Below are 10,961 nucleotides of genomic sequence, written 5' to 3' on the forward strand. Positions count from 1 at the left end.
TTATTCCCTGGACAGGGAGTGAGCTGGGGTATTTGTACACCAACTTTCCTCAGCCACTGGTTGTAGGTTTTTCTGGACTGAGTGGGACACGGACACTATTCTCAAATACTCCTGGCCTCCTGATGGGGCAGGCAGAATGGGCCCCAGCACAGGCCTTAGACAGAGGTGCAGAGGCTGGTGGTTGTGGTGGGGTCTGAGGGGATCTGCACAGGGTGCTGGCATCACCGTGGCTGCAGGGTGAGTGAGGGGCATGCATGAGCCCTGAGATCAGTGAGAAGGCCAAAGGTGGAGTGGGCCAAGCAAGAGATGCTGGCGGCCTGGGCTGGAGAGGCTGTGGTTATGAGGAAGCGACAGATGTCAGGATGTGGAGTGGTGTGGAGGAATGGAGATGCTGGTGAGCAAGAAGAACCACAGCTTTCCAAGGCTGCAGCAGCCCCCTCACCGCAAGGAACTCCCTCGCTCCCTCACCCTTACACCACCTCCCTTCTAGCAGGCACCTCCTCCGTCCAAACACATCAGGGACGCCAGGCTCACTGTGCCGGCTTGTCAGGACCACAAAGGTGTGTATGGAGGGAGATGATGGTGCTGTGGCAACTGCTTAAAAAACAAAAGCTGGGGCTAGCTCACGCCTGTAATCCCAGCACTTTGGGAGGCCAAGGTGGGAGGATCACTTGAGGCCAGGAGTTTGAGACCAGCCTGGGCAACGTGGAGAGATCCTGACTCTGCAAAACATTAAAAAATTTGTCAGGCATGTTGGTGCATGCCAGCTACTCAGGAGGCTGAGGTGGGAGGATCACTTTCGCCCAGGAGTTAAGGCTGCACTGAGCTACGATTGTGCCACTGTGCTCCAGCCTGGGCTATAGGGCAAGACCTTGTCTCTAAAAAAACAAAAAACAAAAAACCTGGGTTGTTGTCAATGCCAGCCCCAAGTCTTGGAAGAGACCTCTTGGACTGTGTGTGCATATGAAAATGAATGTCATCCTGACTACCTGTAGCTTCCAGTGTGCCCACGTCTGTCTTCCTGTCGGACGCAGCCCTCAAGGGGACAGGCGCTCAGCATGCTTTTCTGTCCTTGGGGGCCCCAGGACCTGAATCATAGAAGGCACTCAGTAACAATCCATCAGATGATGGAGAACGTGAATGGACCCCTGCTTCTGTGCTTCCTGCCATTGGGAGGGAGGGGCTGGGGGACAATTGTGTGGTGGTTCTAAGGGCATGACCCCACTAGCATTGGGGAAGGGGATGGTGTTGCCAACCAGGGTTTTTAACTGCAGGCAAAAGAAGCCAAGTCTGGATAGATAAGTAGAAAAAGAATGTATTGACTGGGCATCTCACAGAATGTATTGGCTGGGCAGCCTGAGCATCCAGGAACAGTGCCCCTAAATGCTGCCTCGGGACTGGCCCAGTGGGGACACTGCTGCAGAGTCCTAACTACCTCTTGTTCCTCTGACCCCATAATCCCTAGACACTCTCACCAGCAGCCCCAGGAACTCCCTCTTCCTGCAATGACAGCTCCAGATTCCATGGGGAGCAAGGTCGGCACCTGCATCCCCTGGGCAGTATCCTCCCAGTGCAGGTCCCTACATTTGGACTTAGCCTCTGCCTCTTCCCCTGAGGGTTTTCCCTGGCCATTGGACTCTGCTCTGCCTGCCCCTTTGGTGGAGTAAGAGGGAAGTTAACACCCATGCCTGGGAGCAAACACACATGGTGTATGAAAACTCCCTGGCTCCCTCAACGCTAGGCTAGAGGCACGTGTTCTTCTTTGTCTCCAGGACAGCTCTGGCTGCCCACAGTGATGATTTGTGGGAAAATGCACTTTTTTTTTTTTTTTAATTTGAGACAGAGTCTCACTTTGTCACCTAGGCTGGAGTGCAGTCACATGATCTCAGCTCACTGCAACCTCTGCCTCCTGGGTTCAAGCAATTCTCCTGCCTCAGCCTCCTGAATAGCTGTGCCACCACGCCCAGCTAATTTTTTTGTATTTTTAGTAGACGGGGTTTCACCATGTTGGCCAGGCTGGTCTCGAACTCCTGGCCTCAAGTGATCCGTCCGTCTTGGCCTCCCAGAGTGCTGGGATTACAGGCATGAGTCACCGTGCCCGGCCGAAAATGTACTTTCTATTGGCCAGCATCCCTGCTGGCTCACTTCCCCTCTTCCCTACTGGTACTTCCTGGGATCACCTCTGCATAAATTACCAGCACTCAAACCCTCATTTCAGTGCTTGCTTCTCAGGAAATCACATACCTAGGCAGCTGTACCTGACTGGCAGCCCCAGTCCCATGTCCTTTCCTAGGTATAAGGGAGAGTGGGGAAGAAAGAATTGGGCATTTTCAGCTTCAGCAGGAGGTGGGCTCTGCTTCCCACCAGACTCATAAGGAGGATGACCCTGTCATCCAGGGCCCCAGTAGGACGCAAGTGGCATATTCAAATTACAATAATTGGTGAAAGGTTTATTCAGACTTAAGCTGTAGGGAGTGGAAGAGATAGTGCAGTGTCTTAGGATGAGCAGCGACAGAGTTTTCCAGCCCTAGGTCTGAAGGGACAAGCGGCAAGGGCAGTTACTAGAACTGGGAAAGAAAGAGACGTGCAGGCCGGATGTGGTAGCTCACACCTATAATCCCAGCACTTTGGGAGGCTGAGGTGGGAGGATTGCTTGAACTCAGGAGTTCAGCAACATGGAGAAACCCCGTCTCTACCAAAAGTACAAAAATTAGCCAGGCATGGTGGTATGTGCCTGTAGTCCCAGCTACTCAGGAGGCTGAGGTAGGAGGATCACATGAGCCTGGGAGGTCAAGACTGCACTGAGCCATGATTGTGCCAGTGTAACTCTAGCCAGGGTGACTGGTGGTGGTGTGGCAGAGGAAAAGATGGGACCAAATAAGCCACATTTGAAAAAAAAAAAAAAAAGGAGAGAAAGTGAGATGTGCAGAGGCCTCCTGGAAAGGTGCAGTGACATGAGAGACAGAGCCAGCCCAAGGCCACCTCACTAGGGACATGGCGGGGAGCAAAGGCCTTACTATTTGTACTCCACCTCCCTAAACTCCTGCCCACTGATAAGGCTCAGACAGGTCAGTCCCCTGGGTCGGAGCAGGGTGAAGCAGGTGGGGACAAGAAATGGAGGGCAAACGGAAGGTGGCTAGCACAGTGGAGACTTCCCCAAACAAACAAGGGGGCCTCAGGTGTGCCAAAGCATCCCAATGTCCAGGTGGGGTGGAAATGAAAATGTCATGCTGGGTCTTGAGTTAGGGCTGGCTCTTTCTGCCACTAACTTCTTCTGTGACTACAGTTAAATCCCTTCCTCCTGCTAGGTCTCAGTTTCCATCTGTATGAAATAGATGAACTTTCAGCACCCTCCTGTAGCACTAGGAAGGTTCAAGACAGTCCTGGGGCGGGTGGTCACTGTAACCAGCACTTGGAGGCGAGACAGCGGATCACGAGTAGAGATGAGACACAGTGAAACCCGTCTCTACTAAAAAAAAAAAAATTAGCGGCGTGGTGGGGCGCTGTAGTCCAGCTACTCCGAGAGGCTGAGGCGGAGAATGGCGGAACCGGGAGGCGGAGCTTGCAGTGAGCCAGACTGCGCCACTGCACTCCAGCTGGGTGACAGAGCGAGACTCCATCTCAAAAAAAAAAAAAAAAAAAAAAAAAAAAAAACCTGAGAAGGGAGTAAAATAAACTGTCCTTTTGGAGAAACTGGGGCCCCGGGAGGCAGAGAGACTTGCTGGGGGTCACTGATCACATAGATACTGAGCAAGACTTCCATTTCCTGTCAGGGCTGTCCCCTGAGCCAGGCCCGCCCTGGCCTTGTGAACCTGCTTTCCCCGGGGGGCAATGCCCACCCCCATGTTTGTTTCCAATGAGCGCAGCAGCCACCGTGAAGTGTTGAGGTCTCTCTCATGCTCTGGTTTGAGTGTGTGTCTGTGAATGGGACATGTGGTAACAGTAGTTTCACCAGGCTTTTAGACCTTGGCCACCCCTCCTGCCCCATGTGGGGATTTAGGGTTAATGTAATGTCACTGCTTGGCATTTGGGCCTATGAGTCCCATATAAACTTCAAAGAACTTAATTTATAGGGAGTTTCAAAGAGAGTCGGGAGGGCTGTGCCCTGTCCTCTGGACCCTCTGACAATGACCCTGCACAGCCTGCACAGCCGTGTCCAGGAAGCTGCCTGGAATCTTGCCATCCACTCCATGGGACTGTGTGCTGAGGCCTATGTCCCAGGCACATGAAACAAAGACCATTTCATCTTATGTTGGAAGCTGAGATTCTGGGTTTTTCTGCATCCAAGGCCTAGGAGACCCACAGAGCCCACCTTGTTGGAACCAATACTCCTTTCCTTGAAATCATGAGACAGGGGAGAGCTTTTCAGCTTTGTGCAAAATGGTTCTGTTGAAAGTAGAATTTTCAAAACAGATAGCCCTGGATCAATTATGGCCCACATGCATGTTCTCTTTGGCTTGCACCATGTTTGCTCACAAAGGTTTATTTTCGCAAAGTGAAATTAACCGCCACAGTTAGAAGTCAAATTGTGGTTTGACTTTAAAAAAGTAGAAGACCTGGCAGCACGGGGCTCACGTTCCTGCATGAAATGTTTGGCTGGAGCAGCACTGCAGCCCCTCCCCCTGCACAAAAGATAACGCACTCTTTAGTTGACCACAGTCCTCACCATGCCCTATTGTCTTCCAGCTGGGAGCTGAATGCCTGTTGCCATTTATCACCACGTTTATGCTGCTGCTTTCTTGAGTCAGAGAGTTATGAGGAAGGTAAAATATTTTGGGTCCCCATGTTTCTGACAAAAGTGGAAAAGCAGTTTATATACATTACCTGCCTGCCTGTTTTCATCGGGTTGCTAATGTAGAAGTTTATCTCTGGGGTGTGTTTGGTCCCATCTTTTCCTCTGCCACAACACCACCATGATGATCACCATAACATCATATTTATTAGCCCTTTATCAAGCTATGTACACGGTGAGACAGGTCAGGACAGGCCTTCATTTGTCTGAGGGGCAAAGCATTGTGGGCAAAGAAGACAGAGCAGCTGGAGCTGATGGGGCTCCAGTTAAGGCAATGAAGGCTTTGCCACACCATAGAGGGCTCAAGGGAAGGGTCCTAAAAGACCAGCCCTGAGCAGCCTGGTGGGAACAGCCTCTTGGCCTTCTGCCCAGCTCCTGGCTGAAGCTGTGATCTGTGTAGCTGTGACTGCAGGGCTCGAGAATGGCGAAGGGCTTAGGCAGTTTGGACAGGGTGAATCAGGATTAGCGTGTAAACCCAGCCACCTGCCTGAAAAGCAGTCTGAGTCTCCCTTTTCCATCTGTCTGATGGATATCCAATCTTTTGGCTTCTCTGGGCCGCACTGGAAGAAGAATTGTGTTGGGCCACATGTAAAATCCACTAGCACTAATGATAGCCGAAGAGCTAAAAAAAAAAAAAAAAAATCGCAAAAAAAACTCAAAATGTTTTAAGAAAGTTTGCGAATTTGTGTTGGGCCGAATTCAGAGCCATCCTGGGCCGCATGCGGGCCTTGGGTTGGACAAGCTTGGTCTAATGGGAATACGAAGACAGCCCTGGCTCCCACTGTGAGAACCCCTTCAGTCCAAGCATACTGGTCCTTTCCAAGCTCACTGTTCTCACCACACGGCCCCACTCCGGTTTCCTGGAGGGTCCCCCAGAAGCATTTGGGGGATGTAGTCCAGGCAGGTGCCTCCTCCCAGGTGGGGCAAGCACCTGGCATGATAGCGGAATTTTAGGTGGCCATGGTTCAGGTTGCATCTCACCTCATGGGAACCAGACTTGGGAGCCTGATCACAGGTGCCAAGGAGGTCATCATCCCAGCCAGAGTCCTGATCCCAGACCTGCAACCTCAGGGGCCCCCCTGTGGCCAGGAGCACATCCCCAAAATCCAGCCGCACTGACCAGATGGGGTTGTTATTGTTCCACACGGTGCTGGTCCTCAGCTCCTGGCCACCAAAGAAGACCTTCACATAGGCATCCGTGGCAGTGAACCAGTCCCCCCACAGGCCCCATGCTTGGATGAAGGTCACCTCCAGCTGGGCCAGGCCCCTCTGCCGAGGGCAGCAGTCCTGGGTGGTGACCGCTGAGCCGTGGCACACACACTGGCACGGGTCTCGGGGGCTCTTCTGCCGCCCCGGCGGGCACGGCCGGCTGCAGTCCCTCCAGCGAGCCCTGTCCGTCAGGTACTGACTCAGGGCCCTCCTCAGTGCCTCCCGCCGCGGGTCCTGGCTGTCCAGCAGCATGTGCAGGGGTTCCAGAGTGTAGTCCACCAGGCCAGGGCTGCCGGTCAGCGAGTTCACCCAGGCTGAGTACTGCTCGGGCCCGGCCTGGATCCCGAACAGCAGGTCATTAATGGAGGTGTGATGGCCGCCAACCACTTCTGAATGGCGCTCCCGGTAGGTTTGGTGGAAGGAGGCCGTCATCTTGTGCTTCTTCTTCTTCTCCTCACAGGCCTTGGCTTCGGCAGAGGAGCTGCCACGGGCACCTATGTTGACCTGGGCCTCGACGGTCAGGCAGTCCTCCACCTCGTTGTCCGTGAGCCCTTCCAGGGCCAGCTCGCAGGTGCGCAGGGCAGTGAGGGCCGAGATGCGGCCGCCCAGCTCCACAGCCCGGATGAAGTGGGTGCCGTAGTTGGAGATGAGCCTGAGGTAGGCGGGCTGGGTGGAGGCGTTGAAGTGGTGGGGCAGGTCCCCGAGGGCCCTCTTGAAGTCAGGGTGCAGCGGGGGAGTGTGTACCACATGGAAACTGCGAGAAGAGAGAGACCTCAGCTGGGCCCAGGGGCAGTATTTTCCCCATTCAATCAAATAACTCCTTCAGGACTGCTCAAGGTCACATGTAAGTGGGCAGAACTAGGACTGGAACTCAGGGGCCCGGCTCCAGAGCACAAGCACTGTGGCACGGGGCTGGCAGGGATGCCTCCGCTCTCACCCCTCAGGGACCTCAGTGCTCTGTATAGGTATTTTCTCTTTTCCTTTTCAAAATAACATTTTTTTCTTTCCTTTTAATTTTCTTATTATAAAAGCAATGATCCTGGCCAGGTGCAGTGGCTCACGCCTGTAACCCCAGCACTTTGGGAGGCCAAGGCGGGAGGATCACTTGAGCCCAGGAGTTTGAGACCAGCCCGGGCAACATAGTGAGACCCCATCTCTATTTTTTTTTTTTAAGAAAAAGGAAAAAAGAACATAAAAGCAATGATCCTGCACTGATGGTATCCATCGAACTTTGGAACCTAGTCATGTGGCCTTCATCCATCTGTCCCCCTGGATGGGTCCCACATGCCCAGGATCCTGACAGCTTGGGCCATGCTCGGCCTCTCTGTGGAGGAAACGTGGCCTCCAGGTCTGAGGAATCAGAGCAGGTAACTTAGGTCTGGCCCACAAACACTGTGCCTTTCTCAGACGTGGAATCTGGGTCCCAGACTTCCTACTCCCAGGGGCTATGGTAGCAACTGGTGTCACTCAGCAGTGTGGCCCTGCCACAGGCAGATGTGAGTATTGGTTGAGTGGATGATTGAAGCTCAGAGAGAAGAGATGCTCAAGGTCACACAGCAATGAGGAAGGATGACCTGGCCAGGTCTCTTGCCTCTGTCCCTATCCAGGAAGGACTCTGTGGAAGGCTGGCTGTGCCCAGGAAAGGCAGGGTTGAGTACTCACTAGATCTAAATGGCACCCTGCTGCGGCTCTCAGGCATGGTCTCACTCACTTTCTCTCTACTTGGTGTCTCACTGGGCACTCCCAGATTTGGGACCTCATGGATGAGAGGAGGCCACAGGGCTGAATCGCCTGAAGTCTGAGAGCCAGGATTGCAGTTTCTTCCTGGTGGAGGCAGCCTCCAAGTTTGATTGGAGGACTCTGCCTTTCCAGGGCTCCTAGACCACCCAGAGTTTCCTGCATCTTTTCCAGCCCCCCACCCCCTCTTACCTGTAGAAGCGGCACTCCACTGTGTCAGTGCTGAAGCTGTACTGGTCCTGGTGGGTCTTCTGGGCTGCAAAGTTGGCTGCCTGTGAGTGTGAGCCGGCCACGGACACATGCACATTGCTGGTGGGCTTAGGAGTCACATCCAGCCCGACCTTCCAGTCGTTGCGGATGCTACGAGCCGCATCCCGGGCCACAGCTTCAGTGGAGCTGACTTTGGCCCTGGTTACATGGCGCTGGCAGCCAGAGCCCTGGGCCCGCCAGTTGGTGAGCGCCAGAGGCAGGCGCTGGAGGGTGCCCTCCTGTAGGGCATTTTCACAGAGGGTGCAGGTGCCGTCGGGCCGCAGGAACCTTTGTGTCTCCACTGGGAAGGAGCCCGAGCGGCGGAGGCTGGTCACGTCCACACCCTCCCCGGCCAGCCATGCACCAGGCACGAACTTGTGGCTGCGCTTGCACTCTGAGCGTGTGGCCGTGTGGCACGGGGCAGGGACGGGCAGGGGCAGCAGCAGGAGAAGGATGCCCAGGAGGAGCAGACGGGCCGCCATCTGGAGCTGCAGAGACAGGGGGCACTTGGGCTCTGGGAAACCACGGGTGGAGGGATGGAGGATGACTGCTCCCTTCCCCCACAGCCATGGATTATCAGGGCACATGGAAGGGGAGGGGCTGAGATATCTCTTAAGTCATTATTCAATGAATGTCAGAGCTGGTATGTCCCTTACAGGCCTGGTTCAGCCCCCACATTGTACAGATGGGCCCAGAGAGGGGAAAAGCCCTACCCACGGTCACACAGCCAAAGGGAGCCCCTTGCTAGAATTTCCCAAAGGTCTAATGGGGATCTAGGTGGATGGCTCTGTCCCCAGGACACAACTGTGGGTGGTGGGGAGGAGGTTGTGGCCACAGAAGAGGGGACAGAGTAGCTGTAGCAGGTTTGGGGAGGGGCCTGGGGACCTGAGGAAGCCTTCATTCTGGAGAAGTGTAATTTTTGGCCCCAGAACAAGCCACCCTTTGCCCACCCTGACTCTCACTCTGTTTCTTTGTCTCTGTCACTCTCTCTAACCTCTCTCCCTCCCACTGAGCCCTTAACAGAATTGGAAGAGAAATGAGGTCCTATATTTCACCTATTCTTCCCATTTTCCCTTTGGTGCTCTCCCTCTGAGCTTTATGGAAGAACATCAGCCTGAATTCTAGAATAAAACCTGCCGACCTGGCCAGGTGTGGTGGCTCACACCTGTAATCCCAACACTGTGGGAGGCAGAGGCAGGCAGATCACTGGAGGTCAGAAGTTCGAGACCAGCCTGGCCAACATGGTGAAACCCCCCTCTACTAAAAATACAAAAATTAGCTGGGCATGGTGGCGGGTGCCTGTAATCCCAGCTACTTGGGAGGCTGAGACAGGAGAATCGCTCGAACCCGGGAGGCGGAGGTTGCAGTGAGCCAAGATTGTACCACTGCACTCCAGCCTGGGTGATAGAGTGAGACTCTGCCTCAAAAAAAGAAAGAAAAATGGGCAGACCCGATCACACTCTTGGATTTTGTGTGGGGAAAGGCCTCAAAGGTTGCTTTTCAGATCCCTTCCTGCTGCCTCTCCCCTCTTTGCCACTCCCTGCCAAGCTCTGTGGCCTTCGGCAGTGACAGGGTCCCCCCACTGCCTACTATGGACAATGATTGTCTGGAAGGTTCTTCCTAATTTTAAGGTGTTTCTGGGGCATCGCCTGGGCCTGTTTATGATCTGGAACCTCCTTTGTCTAACCTTATGCAAGCTGAGCTCTTCAAAGGCCTTTGCCCTTGGGTACCACAGGTTCTGAGACAAGAGGGCTATGGAGAGCCCCCATTACAGCTGGAGCCTCCTGCTCTGCCCAAAGGCGTGACTTGAAGGGTGGAATTCCAGGCAGCATGGCTAGCCCCAGGGAGGCAAAGAGGCCAGGGGAATCTTCAAAGGCCCTGGGCTTATCCCAGCTAGGAGGCAGGCATGGTCATAACCCTAATCCAGGGAACTCAGCCTTCATCCTGACTCTCATGGTATTCTGTCCCAGGGAGCCTCTTTCCAGCTTTCTTAGAAGCTTTAATGTCAGCACTTGCAGGGCCTTGGAAACTGCATGCTACCTCTTCATTTCATACGTGAGGAAACTGAGGCCCAGGGTGGGCACAGGGCTGCCCAGCAAGTTAGTGATGGGCACCGTCTGTGACCCAGGTGTCTTGTCTTATAGGTCACGGCACTTCCTGCTCCATCAGGCTCTTCCCCTCCACCCAGGGCCCCAGGCCCCTCAATCCCTGCTCTCTCCTTACCTGGAGTCCCGTATAGAGAAGCGGCTACACAGACGGATATCCTCTGTTCACCGAGGCTCCTGGAATGGTAGCATCAGCCCCCCAGGCAGCCCACTGTGGCTCCTTGCACCAGCCACCACTCACATCACTTCTACTTCCTGCCCCGCCCCCAGCTGTGGTCACGGGTCCTTTGCGCTCTCCCCTCCCACGAGCACCCACCCTGTCCTCAGCCCTCATCCGGCGCCCCACTGACAGCCCTCAGGAAGCGAGCAGCAGGGCCAGAGGCTCATCTGCCGAGTAGAGCTGCTGGGGCTGGGGGACTCAGGGCACATAGGCGGAGAAGGACGGGGTGCTGAGGACTTTGAGACTCGGCCCTGGTGTTGATGAACAGGCCAGCAGGGCCATCTCCTTGCTTCTGATCACAGCATCGCATGTGTGGGATGTAAGAGGCAAGCAGAGGCGGCGGCTGAGAGCATGGGCCTGCACGCCAGACCGCCGGGGCTTGGGCAGCTCGGTTTTGCACCAGCGGTGTGGACTGGTAGGGTTCTTCAGCCTCACTGTGCCTCAGTTTCTTCACTGAACAATTGGGATTGTAGTCATGTAGACCCTAGGGGTTGTTGTGAAGTGCTTGGAACTGTGCCTGGCCCTTCTTGAGTGTCAGTGCCTGTGGCCATTCCCTCCTCCCTGAGTGGGAGAAGAGAGATGTTGCTTTAATCTTGCCATCCACTTCCTGCCCAACCTACATCCCAGCCTAGCCCAGGCTCCGAACTCT

At 54.5% G+C, this 10,961-nt stretch overlaps 1 protein-coding gene across 2 annotated transcripts; it reads right to left on the reverse strand.

Moving 5' to 3' along the window:
• Nucleotides 1-4,920: 4,920 nt before the first annotated feature.
• Nucleotides 4,921-10,354, reverse strand: PRF1 (perforin 1). Of its 2 annotated transcripts, none has more exons than XM_030797998.1 (3): nt 10,211-10,354; nt 7,931-8,475; nt 4,921-6,755 (listed from the first exon to the last, which is right to left on the reverse strand). In XM_030797998.1, the coding sequence occupies exons 2-3, from the start codon at nt 8,467-8,469 to the stop codon at nt 5,627-5,629; spliced, it is 1,668 nt and encodes a 555-aa protein (XP_030653858.1). In that variant the 5' UTR covers nt 8,470-8,475; nt 10,211-10,354; the 3' UTR covers nt 4,921-5,626. The 2 variants fall into 2 exon arrangements, with proteins under 2 accessions (XP_030653858.1, XP_030653859.1); XM_030797999.1 differs by having other exon boundaries at nt 7,931-8,501; nt 10,211-10,307.
• Nucleotides 10,355-10,961: the final 607 nt, after the last annotated feature.

Source organism: Nomascus leucogenys, chromosome 18, assembly GCF_006542625.1.
Source record: "Nomascus leucogenys isolate Asia chromosome 18, Asia_NLE_v1, whole genome shotgun sequence".
NCBI lineage: Eukaryota > Metazoa > Chordata > Mammalia > Primates > Hylobatidae > Nomascus > Nomascus leucogenys.